Source organism: Plodia interpunctella, chromosome 21 (assembly GCF_027563975.2).
Source record: "Plodia interpunctella isolate USDA-ARS_2022_Savannah chromosome 21, ilPloInte3.2, whole genome shotgun sequence".
Lineage (NCBI taxonomy): Eukaryota > Metazoa > Arthropoda > Insecta > Lepidoptera > Pyralidae > Plodia > Plodia interpunctella.
The window spans coordinates 2,132,488-2,151,340 of NC_071314.1; the positions used below are offsets into that span (position 1 = coordinate 2,132,488).

Genomic DNA, 18,853 nt, shown 5'->3' on the forward strand with positions numbered 1-18,853 from the left:
GTTTCGAGTCTTTTTTGGTCCTATTTTAGTTTTACCTATTCAATCTCTATTTAAATCGTTACAACACTAGTAGTAGGATTTTTCAAACTTCATTTGACGTAGCGCACGCAAGCATAGCAATCACTAAAAATGACGTATGTTGTTGCTTCGTCGCCCACCACACGTTCGTTTGGTTTAGTTTTGATTTGATAAGATTTTAATGTGTTTTATTTATTCTTCGCACGTTTCGTTACCATAATTGTAAATTCTGACTATGTGGCGGATTTCGCATTATTGGCGTAACCTATATTTCACATTACCAATATCGTATCAGTGAGTATTTTCACAGACGGGCGTCAACGTATGGAACAGTTAGATATTGTTTTGTAATTAATTCGTACGCCCACCAGCCTGCTGTGTAGTTGTTTGATTGCTATCTACAAGAGTGCGGTATGTTGCATAGAAGAATATAATTGCTGAAATCTCAGTTGTGAATAATGTCTCTTCAAAAAAGTGTGAAAAGTGGTGGTGGTGATAAGAGTGACTTGGCTGATACGACTTCGATATGTTCATCAGTGACCACCCAGCCGGATCGCCATGGCTTCTTTGGTGGTGCTCAGTACAGTCCAGAACCGTAAGTCCATATTAACATGCTCTTCAATTAGATTGTGTAATAACATAGTTGATGTGTAATAACATGTTATAGTGAAGTCTTGCTGGTTTTGATCATAATAACTTCTTACCAGTGTTATATGTGACTGATTAGAATAGTATTAGACGAAATTTCGTAATGTAACAATTCCAGAAAATGTAATGTAAATTTATTTATAGCGCTGATTATAATAGGTACAGACTCATTCATGTAATAAAAATTGCACCTACATAGTATCGATATTTGACAACAAGGAAGTTCTTTGACAATTTCCCAAATTATACAATTAGTGATCTCGAAGGCAAGAGTGAATAGACATTTATTGAGCTTGAGTACACGCTTAACCTAACCTTTCTTCCCATATGAATAGATTAAGGACAAACATTCTCAAATTTATAATAAAAAATACCATGTACAAATTTTACCTAAAAATAATTGAATTAAATTGTAAAACATTCAACATAGATTTCTTGAATAAAAGGAATATTTTGGTATCTTGTATGGTTTATTATAGTTAGCTTTGTTGTTACCAATGGCATGTCATTATTTACGTACATTCACTGCATATTTACATTCTATTTTAACATTACAATACTGCTAGAGCAGAATAAGACATTCTTAAGTTAGGTATTTGCAGCTTTAATTAACAATTTGATATCACTGATGTGTGATATCACCATAAAGAAGTTTGTGTAGTTACCTGAGTTGAAATAAAATAATTAAATAAGTACATAGTTATAGGAATACAAATAAGCTTCAAAGTATGTTCAACATTGTGTATAAAACTTCAACAAGTGCAGATTATGAGTGATATTGGGTTTAAGTTCAAAATTACTTGCTAAAAATAATTGACTCTTATTGTAATTTAAATTTCTAATTCCTTAATACTTAATATATTAAAAGATATAAGTATATCTTTTAAAGAAAAGATCTAAAAAAGGTATTATAAGAATATATACTTACATATTCTTACATATGAATATATACTGATATATACTTATATACTCTTATAATACCTTTCTTAGATATTTTCTTTAAACAAAAAAAGTTTACTCAAATATTGATGAAAAGCTTTGAAAATATTCCAAATATTAAATTTCTAATCTCGCATTTAACATCTTTATACGAAATTTGGTGTTAATGGTCTTCATTACTAAACATTAGTTATGATTTACTTTCATATGTAAGTCATGTCATTTGTAAACCCAAGACCACAGTGAAAGTAGTACTTAATTGAATACACTTTCTTTCATGCATTATGTATGGTAATACATTTAGTCACTATTTATATTTTTCTAACTGCGCCCTGGCTCCTCTCCTGTGGGTAAAAAAAAAGGTAAAAAAAAAGTTTTTGTGTGAAGCATTTATCTCTCTCATCTGATTGTTATCAGTTGCTTCTGCCACCAGTGATCGTCTCAGCCCAGAGTCTGCTTTCCTTATTTTCCTGCAGTTTGCATTGTCTTTCTTGTACTTCATTGCCAGATCATTAGCTCGCAAATTATCCTTGACAATGTGCGAAGCATTCATTCATCCTCACATAAGATAGTTATTGTACGTATTTACCTTACTCACCCATATTCTGTAAAGGTATTCGGAACAATGTTACCACTGCATTATCAATAAATGGTATCATAAGACATGAATCAGTGACCCAAATCTTTGCTAATCAAGCTAGTGATAGACTGCATGTGTTCTATTTTGATCTAATCAAAATAATTTATCTTTATTGGTTTGTTTATGATTATAGATTATGACTTTACTGCTCAGTTAAAAAAAATGGTCTGATTGAAGCAAGAGAGAAGAGTTTAACTTTATTTCATTTTACTGAGGATTTCTTATGCAGAAAACACAACAGTATGTGCCATTTGTTCTATGGAACATAACAGTATATAATTTAAACTTTCTATAGTACAAATAGGGAAATATTTTCTCAATCTCACTACCATTATTTAAATGGATTTATTATATACATATCACACGTGCTTTTTAACTTATTTTTGAAATAATGAGATGAAAAAGTTCTGGAATAGAGCAGGAATTGAACCCGTGCCCCGGGAGTGCTCTTAACCACTGAGCTATCGAGACCATGCCAGTTGGGTTAAATTAATTCATATCTTTATGTCTTACGCCGACGTACAGTACAGTAGAGAGTTGTAGGAACTCTTAACTACTACTCTCTAATGAAAATACCATTATTTGATTGTAAGTACTATCAAATTCACACACACCTCGAAACCAAGATGGCTGTGCTAATAAAGCTAATTTATGCGCATGTTTAATTAATTTCTTCACATGCAGCGAAGTCGTTTGAGTGACAAATAACAGCTCCAACTTGTATAGCACCGACTATTTTTAGTTGATACAACTAGCTGCATTACTACGTAAGTACTTGATGGATTTATTAAATAGGTACTAGCTGTTGCTCGTAGCTCCACCCGCGGCAAAAAAGTAGCCTTGCCACACTCCAGCTCCCCAACAAAATCATTTCAGTCATTTTGATGTGAAAAAGGACAAACTAACACTTTCAGTTTAATTGTTCCTATACCTAAATAAACGTAAAAGTTATTTCATTAAAGTGTGTGAATGACTTGCAAGCAAAAAAATATTGAAAGAAAAGTCATATTTTAAGGTCCGAACTGTTTTATAGGCACATTTTAGAAATAATTTTAATGTTTAGTTTAAATGTAAGGTCTCTCATAGGTACAACAATCTTTATCCATTACAAAATACAATAGGTGGGCGACCGCGTGAGAAACTTAGTATTGTGAGAACTTAGCAACAGGCTACACTATTTTGTTTATCATTCACTATCGGCCCGTCCCGGCTTCGGACGAATAAACCAACAATATATTATGGAAATACATTGTTAATGGAAATATATTATATTCATGTAATTAGACTATAAAACCTTCTTAAGTAAATTAAATAAAACTTACTATGGAATCCATTATTACGCCATCCATACATTTTGGTGCAACGATAAAAAAAAGAAATCCAAGAGACAGTAAATGATAACAATACTTGTCGGCCTTATAATCGACCTTTACATCATGCTAGCATAAAGATTACATAGCGATGGCGCAACGCAACTAGTTGTGAAAATTAGAACAAGTATTTTTTCATATTTTTAATATCGTTAAAGGCCGGTACAAACCGTACGCGAATTGTGGTAGGTATGGTGCGTTGCGTGCACATGTATATAATTTCATAGACTCCATACATCGTGAGTAAACCTGCACACCGGTTGATTATTAACTTGTGTGTGAAATTGAGAAGGCAATGGAGTACCACTCCATTAATAGTGCAAAGAAAGTTATTGTGTCTCATTCCATATAATGACCACGACCCTGAGCCATGAGGGATACGCAAGTGCTGCATACTCATTGCATTAGGGCTTTAAAGTTTGGCCGTTTCGCTCCTTATATTTTATCAATAATTTTCTATGAAACTACATACATGACTGAGGTTCGTATAATACCTCATGTGGCCCTTGTATGGTTCGAATTTGGAACATTTCGATTACGGAAGGGCTACCACGAAACACAAAACTCCGTAGCACGTTACTAACGACCGCGCTGCCACTCCCATATCGTGTAAGAAAAAAAGAGAACGTGTGGATGCAACCATAGCCACCCCGCCGCAACCATCGGATCACCACCGGCTTCATTTACTGTTATTTCATTTAGTAAGAAAAGGAACGTTACTACAGAGCCTTCTCGAGATGCCTATCTGGCTGGCCTTATTAGACCTTATTGGGCATAGAAGGATTGTGATATGATATTAGTCATGAAGTGCGCATAGTAAACTAGGTACTTGAATACAATAGACTATCGGCAAACAGTTTGCCGAACTTGGATTGGATTTTTCCTTGCGGAAATAAAAAAAAGTGTCGAACTATGTTTGAATAGTGTTTAGTATGTGGCCCCTGTGAAGATGTTCACATTGATGTAAACTGGCTGTGTATTAGGTACTTAGTTTGTGGAATAAGTAGATTTTCTTAATGCGGAACGCAGCGCATTAGTGAATGAATTGCTATTTCCCATAATGGCGTTACGTAAGCAAATTCTTCAAAAAGATTGCATGGCAAGCGTTTCCTCCGAGATTGTATGCGATTTCGGATGGGAAACTTTACCCATTTCTTATAATAGACTTTAAACGTTTCCGCACTTTCGATCGATGAAAAAACTTCAGAATGCGCCGTCGTATTTAGTATAATTATCTGTCTCTTTCAGTTAAGTTGAAATCACATGAATAGGAAAACAAATTAAGACAATGAATTTGTTATGACATGGGCCATCTTAAAAGTAAACTGAATCTTTGTTTTTTAAACAATAGCATTTACTTGTACTTCAACGACAAAAGTGTTGGAAACTGATATGTGCTATGATCTTATAGGTAGGTGAGATTTAATGTACTTTTAGCATGTACTTAAGTAGACATTGTGACTTAGCTACTTGGAAGACGCTCAACAGTTTGCGGATCGAAGTAGACACATACACATTATGGTGTCAAATTATGGAGAACCTCTCTTGGCCCCTGTGCCCTAGCACCTGCTGTCGGGATGATCTAATGTTGGCCACCAATTCCGGCTTCGCTCGTGTAAAACCTTAATAAATTACCTTAAGGAACCACACCATCTTTTGTAGAAAATGAAAACCGTACAAAAATCCGGTAGTTTTTTAGTATATCGCGTTCATACAGATAGACAGACACGACAGCGGACTTATCGTTGGAGAGCTTCAACACACAAAGAAGAACATTATCACTAGAGAAAACTAGAATCGTCTTATTTACCCAGCTGCCGTGTTTATGAGTGTGCCCCATACGAGGTTTATTTTTGGTGCTAACAAAGTGTAGTAAATAAATGTTATACTCAATGAATTTCCTGTTGATTCATATCGTATCTTTTTCCTCGACGTGTGTGCGATATGTGCAGATTGTGCATTCGTTCCCCGATCGATAGATAGTGCCACCTAGCACGTTATCGTTCATGGCACCTAAATGGTGACGCCATTGCTTTGGTCAAATCGATGCATCGAAATATTTTTTTTTCTTAATATTATATTGCACAAAATTACAAAAAAAAAGGTGGACTTAATGCCATATGGCTTTCTCTACCAGTCGACCATGAGACCAAACAGAAAATATCATGAATACATGACATTTTTCTAGTTCTCCAACTATTCAATTCCCCATTTAGACGTGAAAAAAAGACAAACACATTTTAATAATATTATAATGAACAGGAATGATAAATGAACTTGTTGAATACCATTTTAACAACATAACTAGATGAATTAAATAGTTTAACAATTGCCAACTCAGATTTAGCCTGTTATTAGGCAACTGTGACGAAGCGGCAATAACTAAATCTTTTATTTCACCTATAACTAAATCTTTTGAAATGCGGCACGCGGATCGAATCATAGTTTATTGCTTATATTTATTACTGTTATATATATACATTATATATACATACTGTTATATATATACATTATATATACATACTGTTATATATATACATTGTAAACTATTAGTAGATCAGTGTTAATCTACTAAATTGTCCCAAATTCCTCAATGAGTGTCCGATCTCTCTCATCTGCGCGTTTTACTGGTTTCTTACTCAGACGTTGAGCGTCGGAGCCCAAGGTTTGCTCACCTACTTTTTACAAGCATTTATTTAATTTGCAATGTAATTATCGCTATGTCCCTATGTCACGGGTGGAATCTGGCAACTCAACAAGTTTGAAGCAGATATCTTTAACCGATTGAGTTGAAATTTAGTTTAGTTTGGATGACAATGCATTATTATGATATCATGACCTGACATGATGGTGCGCCCAGGAACGGCTCAAGACGTGGGAACTCCTCAACGGTTTAGTGCACGGACATTATATTTTTCTCACGCATTAAATGCAATAAGATCTCTCTGGCAACAATAAAAGCTTGTGTCAAAAATGACATTTTTACCCTTATATAGTCCTCACTTCACGCGGTTTTGTTTCTAAATGAAGTTGATGGTAGTGCTATCAAGATATTTTCCTCAAATGTTAAACAACGTAGGTACGACGACCCCGCTCTCATTCATCATTACATTAAACGTTTTTCCTTAATCTTTGAAAAGCACAGAATTTGAAATAATAAATAGTAGGAAAATAGAAGTGCCATATCCGCAGTTTTATGCTAGCTCCACAATATCGGTAAACATCAAACATCGCAGGTACCTACTTTTTATCCCGAAATTCTCACGGTAGCGCAGCTGATTATTATAAAAGCGAAAGTTTGTGAGAATGTATGTCTGTATGTTTGTTACTCTTTCACGCAAAATCTACTGTACGGATTGTTATAAAATTTGGCACACACGTACTTTTTATCCCGAAATTACCTTTGACACTTCTATTGGCTTAATATTACAACTTCTATGGTGTAACTTTACCAGATGCCTCAACGATTTGTATGTTTGTCTGAGCTTAATGAAAACACGGTCCATATTGTGCCTTCTCTGACTTTGTTCCTATTTGACGATCCCAAATATGAAACTCCGGATGTCCTGTATCGGGAGCCGTGAGCACGTGTTCATACATCATAAACATGCAATATAGGCATCTACTATAACTTTTTGTTGGTATAATTCGGCTGTGACTCGTGGTTTTGTTCGCGTGAGAAATTTAAGATGCTAATTGACTATTCCTTATTAATGTCGCTATTGCCTTGTTATTATACAAAATCTATATTTTGTTTAGTTTTATCAAAAATAAGACATTATCATAACAATGATAAGTAATCATAGCCATTAAGAAAGTAGGAATGTCCGGATGATTGTGAAACTTTTACTCAAAAATATAAAATACTACAATAAATGTAAAATCTACAAATTTTGTTTGTTTTCCTCTGACTAAAAGGAAATTACAGTACGCCGAGATTTGGTGGATTCGGCATACATTGTCTGTTTTTCATTGCGGTAAATAATAAGCTCTCATACAGAATGCGCAATACGCGTTCGCCCCGGCATCTGTCCGAGTTCGGCGATAGTGTGTACTACACACTATGTAGTCGACATAACAAAATCTTCCTCGTGGTTGAAGTGCCAATTGCGTCTCGATGGGTCTAACGAGCAGCATCCTTGGACGGACGGTAACTGCATGCCCGTAGCCGATGCGAGTACGAAATTATTCTGTCCGGTGTTCTATATCGATGACATCTTTTTAACTGGCAGCTATATGGGATTCACTTTGGGAATCTGGTTGAGGGAAAAATAATGTTATCTAAATTTAAATCGCTGCCATTTAGCCGTTACACTGCCGTCTGGAAGAGGTGCGCATGCCAATTTTTTTTTTCAAATTATGTAATTGTATATTTCAACAAATATCAGTGAAAATGGCGCACGAGACTATATAGCGGCCGCCCGCAATGTTGTCGCGTATTTTTTCATGACTTATGGTTGCTTTTATGTTACTCATGAAGGTTTAGTTTATCTCTATGCCAGTATTCGTCAAAATCGTTCCAGTAGTTTTTAAGTTGATTGTAATGAAAACATAAATATAAAAAAAGCTTAATTTAATAAAGATATGGCACATGCATATGCCGAACGCGTGTTCAGAATATACTTATTATTATGATCTGTAACGTCAACAATAGCATTGCTAAGGTCAAGCAGAGGGCCGATTGAAAATCACAGTAGAATCTCCAAAATTTTAACGTTAATTTCTCCGCGAGCGCCAGTCTTCGCATCGCACAGCCAACACATGCAGATATAAAGCAAAAAAATATTATTTGTTTATAGAAAAAGGACTGTGTCGCCGAGCACGATCCTCAAGAGGGAACAGAAGTGGATCAGGATGCTCAACCACTGGGAGGGCTTCATGAGCAAGAATTACAAGAAGGTGCGCGAGAGATGTCGGAAAGGTAATGTTTAAATAATGTAATCTCTGTTTCTCTATTAGGCATATAGGGCAATAACTTTGGAAAATCAAATTATTTCATTTATATCTGTCTAACATCACGTTTTTGACAACCCTGACTGCATCGTCAACGACTGTATAAATGAATCTCATTAAACTGTGCTAGCACCAAATTCAAATCCTTTATTAAACTTAGAATGATAGTAATCACTTATTTACTTCAAAAATGTACTGTCGACTTTCAAAGCGCAGGTTATAGAAGAAGTTTAACAAACTTCGCTACAGGCTTTTCTTCAAAGACGTCAATTCAACAAATTAATATGGGTTTTATAAATATACTATCGTCCCGTCCCGGCTCCGCTCCATGATGGAGCCACCAACTAATATTATAAATGCGAAAGTAAGTTTGTTACCTCTTCACGTTCTATCTACTGAAACCAATCTTCTTAAAATATTGCATACATAATAGTTTGAAGTATGGAGAAGGACAGGGTACCTTTCATTCCGAAAAAATAACTGGTCCCGTGGGAAATTTTCGCGAGCGAAGCGGCGGGCAAAAGCTAGTACTGAATAAACATAACATTTCGTCAAAATCGGGTAAACCGTTTCGGCGTATGGTAAACTAAAACTGTGTCACGAGAATTTTATTATATAGAGACTATAAAGTAAGTGATGTACGTTATTTATGTCACAAAAATTTTTCTTACGATACCTTCCCTCCAGGCATACCAGCGTCAGTGCGGCCTAAAGCTTGGCTGTACCTCTGCGGGGGCCAGCTACTTCTGCAGAACCATCCAAACGAGTACGAGGAGCTGCTGCAAGCCCAGGGGGACCCTAAATGCATGGACGACATAAGGAAGGACCTACACAGACAGTTCCCTTATCACGAGATGTTTATCAGGGAAGAGGGCTTAGGGTAAGTTCTTTGCAATTATAGAAATTTATTAATTTAACTTGCTAACCATTTAAAAAATGGGAGACTTAAACAAGGCAACCAAAAAGAAGGAAAAAAAAATTACATTTTACATTTTTGGGGGTAATTATTTAACAACATAAAGTGGCATCTGTTGTATCTTATACTGTAATTTTATTGTGACTATATTTCATAACCCCAACAGTTTACTGTGTTTCGCTCTCAAATACACACTGATGCTTTTTATTTTTCAGACTGTGGTTCTGACTGATCATAGATCAAATTCCGTCCAGAAAATTCTAATTATTTTGTTCTTTCAATTCCAGGCAACAGGAGCTGTTTTCAGTGTTGAAGGCATATTCCGTGCTGAACCCGAAGGTGGGCTACTTCCAAGCGCAGGCGCCGGTGGCCGCTTTCCTGCTCATGCACATGCCTGCCGTCCAAGCCTTCTGGTGCCTCGTCAGCATCAGCGACAAGTACCTCAAAGGGTATTATAACCCTGGATTAGAGGTGAGTTGGGTGGGCTGGAACCATAGATTAAGTTTATTCGAGTATATAGTGGTCTAACAAGCACGCGGATTTTGGAAACTGAAAATTATCATATATACGAAATCCCATTTCGGTCTGAAACTCATACATCATCAGTAGAACATTCATGGTCCTTAGTCAGAATCAGTCATACAATTGTACAAAAAATAGTACTAAATTTCAAAAAAAATCAAGCAAAAAGAGATTGACACGTTGTTTTCAGAAAAGCATATTTTACGTATTGTATAGTATTTACGTAAAGTATATTTCCAATTTACTTTTCTTCCACATTGAATATCTTTATATTATACCAAATGAAAGTAAAAGTTGTTATCTATACAGAAGCTAACGAATGTATTCTTTTTGCAGTAAAGAAACGATTATATTTTTATACGAATTATTGTGTAGCCAATTAGTGGCACTATTGGGTTAGTTCACGAATATTATTCCGGCTCAATATAGTTTCCTATGTGTTATAGTGTTGCTGATAGATCGTCCGATATAGTCTATCGATAGTTAAAATTAAAGCAATAGTATCGATATTGTCTATAGTTAATCGTAGTTATCTTTTGACACCGTAAACTTAAGAAGTTAGTACTTTTAGTAAGACATCACGAACTTCATTAATATACTAATACCATCTTATGTACAGTCAACAGCATATCAGCCTATCTAAAATCATTGAATTCGCCCGAAATACGCCCTCTTAGAGTTCAACGTACAATAACAATAGGGCAATAATGCGCAATGAAATAAATGAATTATCATTAACTTGCTAGATGCCCGCGGCTTCGCCCGCTTAAATTTCCCAAGGCAACAGTAATTTTTCCGGAATGTAAGGTACCCTATCTATGTCCTTCTACATACTTACGTGTATGCAAACTTTCAAGAAGATTGGTAGATAGAGTTTGAATAGTTAACAAACAAACTTACTTTCGCATTTGTAATATTAGCAGTCGGTTCTTCAAAATAAAAATCTATCGATAGTTTTGCTCTCTTCAGATTATAATGCCTCTTTATGAGCCGGCGATACTAAATTACTATAACGGCAACTATCGATAGTGAAACTATCGAATTTTTGACAACACTATCGTATACTGACACACTTTCACTTCCTACCGCACTACGAGTACCATTATAGTACAATTACCTCGTCTCCTCTTGATTACATCCATTGCATATTAATGCTAGTGGAGGGTGGTTTAATAACTTAATTATTGATGGTCAAATGTTGGCATTTTGGGGTGAAGTATTGAATATCGATTAATGTAAATAAATTATATGTGTACTTTGAGTGAATTTGAACACACAATTGCCAAACATATTTTCATAATACAATTTTCACTAAAATAAATCATTTATTGTAAAAGGTATTATTTTAGATTAACTATTAAAATGTAAGAAGGTAACATACTCATTTTATAATTTGTAAAATGACTAGTTGGGAATTGGTAAGTAGTTGCGGCAAAAATAAGTGCAACAAGAAATATTTTTAAAATATAATTAAAAAGCCTTTAACTAGGCTAAACGGCTTTAACTCCGCCATTTACATGTTTTTGTAATAAAGGTAAATAAATAAATAAATATTATAAAACAAAGTTGCTTTCTCCTGTCAGCCCCTATGTATGCTTTTTGAGTTGATGTTGTGAGCAAGGTTTAGGTGTTTAATTTATTATAGTTTACGCGAGCGAAGCCGGGACGGGCCGCCAGTACTTTTATATAATACTAGCAGCCCGTCCGAGCTTCACTCGGGTAAAATATAACTTTAACAGAAATCACCCTATAGATAATCAGATTTAATTCAAAATAATTGAAGTTCAGGATTCGAACCACCAACAGTAACAACGTGAATTCATTGGTGTTTACCGCTGAGCTGTCTACTCATATATTTAGTTGACGAAATTTTGAATGGGATTATTCGTTATTTCTTTTCACCCTCATTTAACTACCCTAAAGGTAAAATTTTAAAAATCCTGATATGATACACGGGTTTCATTATTTTTGTTGTTTGCATTTGTACCAAGTTTCAAGTAGATCAGTAAAGATTTTCGTTATTTTTCGTACAAACTTTACCCCGAATTTTTACTCCTTTAGGGGTCGAATTTTCAAAATTCCTTTCTTATCTGAGCACTACGTAATAAACTAAAGCTACTGGCCAAATTTCGCGTTTATAGCTTCTATGGTTTAGGCTGGGCGTTGATTAGTAAAAAACGCTTGTTCTTTTATACATATATATATTAAACCATAAGTATATGGATAGTACATATATCAAATCATAAGTATATAGATAGTAGATAATACGTGAGTAATGTGAAGCGTGACGGTGGTACGTATAATTTATATACGAGTGACAGAGAAATCTATTCGAAAATCACAAAAATGTGTCTATTATTATTTTTTGTTGACAATTTACACGTGAATTAATAAAATTAGGAAAAAAATAATTTAAAGAAACATTTTCCGGCCATCAGAAAAATTATGGCTCAAGGACAATGTACACATAGAATAAATTTTAAATTTCCAAGCTAAACGATTTATGAAAGTGAGAAAAAGATTCTGGTAGCTACAAACAAATTTTGTATGTTTTATTATTCTAAGTTTCCAAGTCCCTGTCCCGACATTTTGCGAATGTGACATTACGAGAAAGAGACACTCGACTAGGGGACATTTTCATCAAAACATCAAGTTCATGGAAACGGGACACCCCAGGTATTGCAACGCGACGGCGACATCCTCCACGCGCTGTTGCGGCGCACCGCGCCCTCCGTGCACCGGCACCTGGTGAAGCACAAGGTGGAGCCCGTGCTGTACGCCACTGAGTGGTTCCTGTGCGCGCTCACGCGGACTCTGCCCTGGGACAGTCTGCTGCGGGTGTGGGACTGCTTCTTGTGCGAGGGCGTCAAGGTACTTGTAGTTAGCTCAGCGATACAGGGTTCCTATAGTCGGCGGTCGGATTTCGAACGTCACCATGTAGGACAATCGTCGGGGGAAGGTGGGAAGTTTTAGAATCAGATTAGTCCAAAAAAAAACTGGCAACGCTAAATGTGTCCGTGTTAATTAATTTTCTTTTCTTTTATCAATGTTTAATGTAAAATTTTACCTTGTAAGTTATTGAACTAAGGAATTTATTATTATTATCTTGCATTGTGAGCTTCCGCTCTCTCTTCCCTCCCCGCGCTTCTCGGCCCCCACGATTCCTGCATGGAGGTGTTCAATATTCGACTGTCTGAACCAAGTAAATAGGCCTGTCGGCTGTGTCTTAATAGAACACTTATCCCTTACGGGCTAGACAGAGCCAAGAGTTGCGAAAAGTAATTTGCCCTTCGAAACGAGAGAGCATCGTATTAGCTACGTATTAAGGCTTAGTGGTAGGGTCAGCAACTCATATCTCACTATCGAATCTATTCGCAGTTAGACGCAGCTAACCAAAATGATAGTGAGTTGCAAATCTACACTAAGCCTTTTCTTCGCTATAGGGCAGTTGACAGCTCCCTTAATATTATTGTTTGCGCAGGTGCTATTCAAAGCAGCGCTAGTGATCCTGGCGGGAGCCCTAGGCCCGGCGAAGGTGCGCAAGAGCGCGGGCGGGCTGTGCGAGACGCTGGAGGTGCTGCGGCACCCGCCGGAGCACGTGCTGCAGGAGGACTACCTCGTGTACCACATGCAGCGCCTCAACCTCACCGAGGAGGACTTCGAGTTCGAGCACCAGCGGCAGACGGCCAGGCGCCGCGCCATGGCCAATAGGAGGTATGGACTGAGAAAGCTGTAGACTGTCACGCTGATTGAGAAAACTATACACCCCAATTTCATACAAAACACGAGTGTATTAAAAATACATAAGAAGCAACGAGACAGAGCGCCGAATTCTTTGTCTTTGTCAATCATGAGCCCGACGCGATCTGCCGCGTTGTATGATTAGTAAATACTCTCATACAAACTACGAAATATTCGTTCATCCGCGTCGGTATCTGTTTGAGTTTGGCATAAAATGCCAGCTAGGAATTATTCCATCGCCGATGAAGTAGTTCTATGTGAAGCCAATAGATGTCGCTAGGTAATTAATCATTGTTTTGTTTTTTCACTTCCAGTGGCAGCTGATTCAGCGATTGCTCCTACAGGCGTTATTCTAAGAATAACGCCAGGGACATATTCAACACTCTATGAGTACGCGAGTGCAATAACCACGTTAATATATACCCTAAGTGTATCGTGATACGGTCGATAATGCAGTGGACGCGAGTGCAATATTGACGCGCTAATATATAACTTAAGTGCTATTTGATTCGATCGATAAAGCTATGGTCGTGAAGTGTGTGATAGAACAAGCCAATACGGACTGTGTTACGATAGTGTTAAAGTCGTTTATTGCACCATTCGAACGTGTTAGTGGTAAGTTGCCTGTGTGGTGCCTCTTTGCCGTATACAATAATAGCGGTTATATTTTTTATTAACAAGATCTTATGATCTACGATACTACTTTGTTAATATTTTAATGTTATTCACCTGGGAATCGGATAACCAAATGATTTAGACTTTATTTTTAAATGTCAACTAGAGTTTGCGCTACGACGAAGTTACACAGACGCGTTGCTATAACAACAACGTGGCCAATCTATTCATATTTTGTTATTACTTTTGGGGGCACTGTGCGAGCACTAGACGGGTGATCAGTCCTCCCATGCTGAGACCATTTCACCCAGCTCCTCCAGCTGATTAATGATAATCAATAATAGAAAGAACAAGGTAATAATATGATAATTCTACATATTTTAATGGACTTCTTTCGTGGCGCGGATTCTAGTAAACACGTCCTTTATAATTTATGTTTTTAATTATATCTTAAACAGTTGGATACATCATATTGCGTGATCTACATACTCATAAAAAATTGTATTAAATTTTTCTTTCCTTTAAAATTGCTTACGTTGTACTATTTTTAAAAAGGTAATAAACTGTTTTTATTTAGATTATTATTCTACAGTGTTTCTTAACCTTTTTTTTAGTCTATGGTACCATTAGAAATTGAAACAAACAATTTGTTCCAATTTCTAATGGTCCACAGACTTAAGTCAGGAATTTATTTTAATAGTACTAAAAATAAGTTTTTTATTGACCTTTATTGTAGCACTCCTGCTGGCCTAAGGTCCCCTTCATCCGAAATTCTCTTTTTCGTAAAAACTATAAATATTGTATGTGTGAGAAGGTGCTGCCTTTTGCTACTAAATATTGTTAATATTTTTGTTGATTTTATTCAGTTGTAATTTCAAATCAGATTCCTATTGTAACCTGTTTATGTATTTACATTATCCAAGACCAAAACCCCATACACATCAATAAGTACCACAGGTTAAGAAATACTGTTACAGTACTAGTATGTTTGGGAACTTTATTTAGGAAAAATTCTGTGTAACGAACGCTGCTAGGCTGATTCTCAGAGCGTTTCGGCCGCTGCGGCCGCGCTGTCATTATGAACCGTCAATTTTCTTGTGAGGGGAATCATTTCCCAAACAATCATTCAGAAAATTTATATTACCATTGTACAGATAAATTATTTCAAAGTCAGATAATAAAACTAAATCTTGTCTTTGTTAAAATTTGAAAAATTGTAACAACAACGCGGCTGCAGCGTTTGAAACACTCAAAGAAACAATAGCTTGAATATATTTCCATATTATGATTTCATAACATATTTATTGGCAGTTAACAATTTTTTATTCCCTATGGAGAAATACTGGAGTTAGTTTGATATGCTAGTGTTGTTAGTTAGGTATTGCACAATATGTAAATTAGTATTGACGACTGACCAAAAGGAGTATAGTATAGAAATTGGGATAGGAGAAGCCATCGTGTGGCTTAAATTATGATAAATAAGGCTCAAGTTTACTTGACATGCACGTAAATGTAATTTGAATAGAGGTTTATGTTGGTATGTGACGACCTCGGTGGCGCAGTGGTAAAGTTCTTGCCGCTGAACCGAGAGGTCCTGGGTTCGATCCCCGGTCGGGTCGTGATGGAAAATGATCTTTTCCTGATTGATCCGGGTCTTGGATGTTTATCTATATATGTATTTGTTATAAAATATAGTATCGTTGAGTTAGTATCCCATAACACAAGTCTCGAACTTACTTTGGGGCTAGCTCAATCTGTGTGATTTGTCCTAATATATTTATTATTAATTTATGTGTGCTCGAGTAGACTTAGGTAGCTTTTGTTCCTCGTTCGAAAATTTAAATTTATTTTGAAAATTTAGGCAACTATCTCTTTGGTTTCATATTTTTGTGTGTATCAAGGCATGATTTATTCCTTGGTTGAGACACAACACACTTTTAATGTTAAAAGTGTTAATTGTTAACGTGTCTTAAATAACAAATTGTGTGATAATATGGACAGGTAGTCCTAGTGGAGGAAGAAGTCAAGCGATATTTTTAAAATATTCATGTAATTTTAATAAATTGTTGTTTCTTATACATTTCCTTGCTTGACTCTTTCTCATTTATCTTTTATCTCGTCTACACGTAAATTTCCTGATAATATTAGATACTATTAGCGTGCTGTCAGCTCAATCAGGGCCCGGCTATTTAAATTTCTTATAATGATACAAGATATTTGTTTCAATGTTTGAAGTCGTCATAATTTTAGGCTAAGTTTATTTAACTTGTATGTTGTGTTCTCGAATTTTCAACTTCCCTTTGTAACTGCAATACAGTCAATATTAATTCGTATATTTCTGTGTTATTTAAAAATAACTAGCATTTTTTATATCAGGATGCTAATAGACAATAGTATATTAATTTTGTGTCTTGTCCATTCATATTGTACCTATTTTCCTGTTAAAATTTAAAACTTAAAATTAGTTTTGTTAATTTTCCAAGTATATTTATTGTTTTCGCAATGTCACTTATAATTCAATGTTTATTTTATTTTTAGATTATTTTAGAAATGTGCAAAATATTTCATAATAACATGTGATAAGAATTGTTATGTAGAATTACATATCTCAAAATGTAAATAGTGAACCGCAGGACAAATCTTTTCTATATGTCAGTACAATTTATCTTCGTCGGAAACTACAATAATGCCTCGCCGATATCAACTGAAATATTGATTGTTTAATTCGAACCAAATTATTTTTAACTGAATCAGAACGTTTATTTATTTTTTATTACATTATCCCACATTTTGGCTGGCAGTAGTGGTGACTGTAAAACACGCCAATCTCCGTAGTTCATATCTATACATAAATGTGGTAAATATGGCAAAAAAAATTACGGAGTACCGACATTGTGTCACCACTCAGGGGAAACACACACAACTTGGTTAATTTTTGTAAATAATACCAGAGTACCCCTGTTGAATAATCTATCTTTATTTTTCGAACTGGCATCTGATATAGTAAACTAATCTGTGGCGTTGCCTTTGAACAGCACAAACGAGATTGTGCTGAGTTGACAAAATATTATTGATAAATTATAATTTATATTTCCTTATACCAATCACGTTCGGTTAATAGCGTTGTTCCATAAGGGTCGCCACAAAATAGCATCAGTGCCTCAGTGGATTGCAGTGTTTAACATAAATAATGTTGCTTTATGACATTTATTTTATTAAAATTACCACAGTCTTCCCCACTCAAAGTACAAGATCATCTGTGAAAGATCTCTGTATTTTCTTAAACTATATAACAAATATATTTATCCACATATCTAATTCATAAAAGCAATAAGAAAAATATTTTTTACTTCAATACATATGTGCAATATAAAATGTATAATAAATTTGATGTTATTTAATATTCAATTGGAGTATTTAGAACCATAAATCATAGTTATTGAAGTTTTGTTACACAAGTAGTGTAAAAAGGTTTATAAGTAATATAAAATAACAAAAATATATCTCTTCAAATAATGTTTAAATGAATATCTAACATGAATGGTATCATAATAATATTGTCTTCGCAATCACTTTGCGTTCGTAACTGCCACTTATTAAGTTGGGGTTTTAGCCCGCTGTAGGCTATGATTTTATTTAAGGCAAAATGTCTATGCTGCATAATATCAATTTTGTTTATTTATATTCGAATGAAAATTATAGTTTTGATTGTCATGGCCATTATGTAAATTGCGAAAAATTAACATAGTATACAATTATGTTTATTTACCAGAAAGAAGTGCAATGATGTTTCTCAATAATCAGAAACTCAAATGGATCTGTGACTACTTCGCTAGGAGCCTGTCTCGTGGGAGCCTGATATCGTAGTTAAAGTTTAGATTTGTCCACATTATGCCCTATGTTGCTAACAGTTGAGCTCCATTTGTCCATGGCACTCAAAAAATAATAAAAAAACCGTTTATTTTGTGTTGGATGAATATTATATTTTTGCTTTTGCGACAAAAAAAAGAAGTATGATTTTAGTCAGTTTCCAGCATATAAATTGAGTGTTGTGTGTGATTTTTGTTGGTGTATGTTTTAGATTCAACGTTATTCTTAATATTATTCCTTGTTTTCTCTGTTTAGCCTAGATAAGTTCTGTTTTCGTATAAATTCCACTCAACAAAATGTTCCACATTCCGCAATCAGACTGGTAATGATGATTAAATTAGATGATTCAAACTCATATTTTTGTACAGTGGCCAATATCCATGTTGCTACAGTATTTGTGTTGTAAATAAATATAAAAAGTTATTAACTCTCGTATTTATTTCATTAATTTATGAAATAGAAACCCCTACTCTGCTATACATAAAAAAAGTTAATTTTGTACTGTCAATTTCGAACTTTACAATATTTGATGTTGACAGAACGAGACAAAGGGCTAGTCTATGTGTAAGATTTATTTTTCTATTTAGCAGCCAACCAAATTCTACACTTATTAATCTAGTC

The 18,853-nt window shown here is 35.2% G+C and overlaps 1 protein-coding gene across 1 annotated transcript; it reads left to right on the top strand.

Annotated features, from left to right (window-relative positions):
• The first annotated feature begins 102 nt into the window (after window positions 1–102).
• Window positions 103–18,659, top strand: wkd (whacked). Its single transcript, XM_053761014.2, has 7 exons — window positions 103–613; window positions 8,415–8,536; window positions 9,256–9,448; window positions 9,772–9,955; window positions 12,683–12,877; window positions 13,488–13,720; window positions 14,062–18,659. The coding sequence occupies exons 1-7, from the start codon at window positions 477–479 to the stop codon at window positions 14,069–14,071; spliced, it is 1,074 nt and encodes a 357-aa protein (XP_053616989.1). The 5' UTR covers window positions 103–476; the 3' UTR covers window positions 14,072–18,659.
• Window positions 18,660–18,853: the final 194 nt, after the last annotated feature.

What these genes read in the sequence shown, in the direction of transcription:
- wkd (XM_053761014.2), top strand. Translation starts at nt 477, where the DNA reads ATGTCTCTTCAAAAAAGTGTGAAAAGTGGTGGTGGTGATAAGAGTGAC. An exon ending in GCGCGAGAGATGTCGGAAAG is followed by an intron (nt 8,537 to 9,255) that starts GTAATGTTTAAA and finishes CCTTCCCTCCAG; the next exon opens with GCATACCAGCGTCAGTGCGG. An exon ending in ATCAGGGAAGAGGGCTTAGG is followed by an intron (nt 9,449 to 9,771) that starts GTAAGTTCTTTG and finishes TTTCAATTCCAG; the next exon opens with GCAACAGGAGCTGTTTTCAG.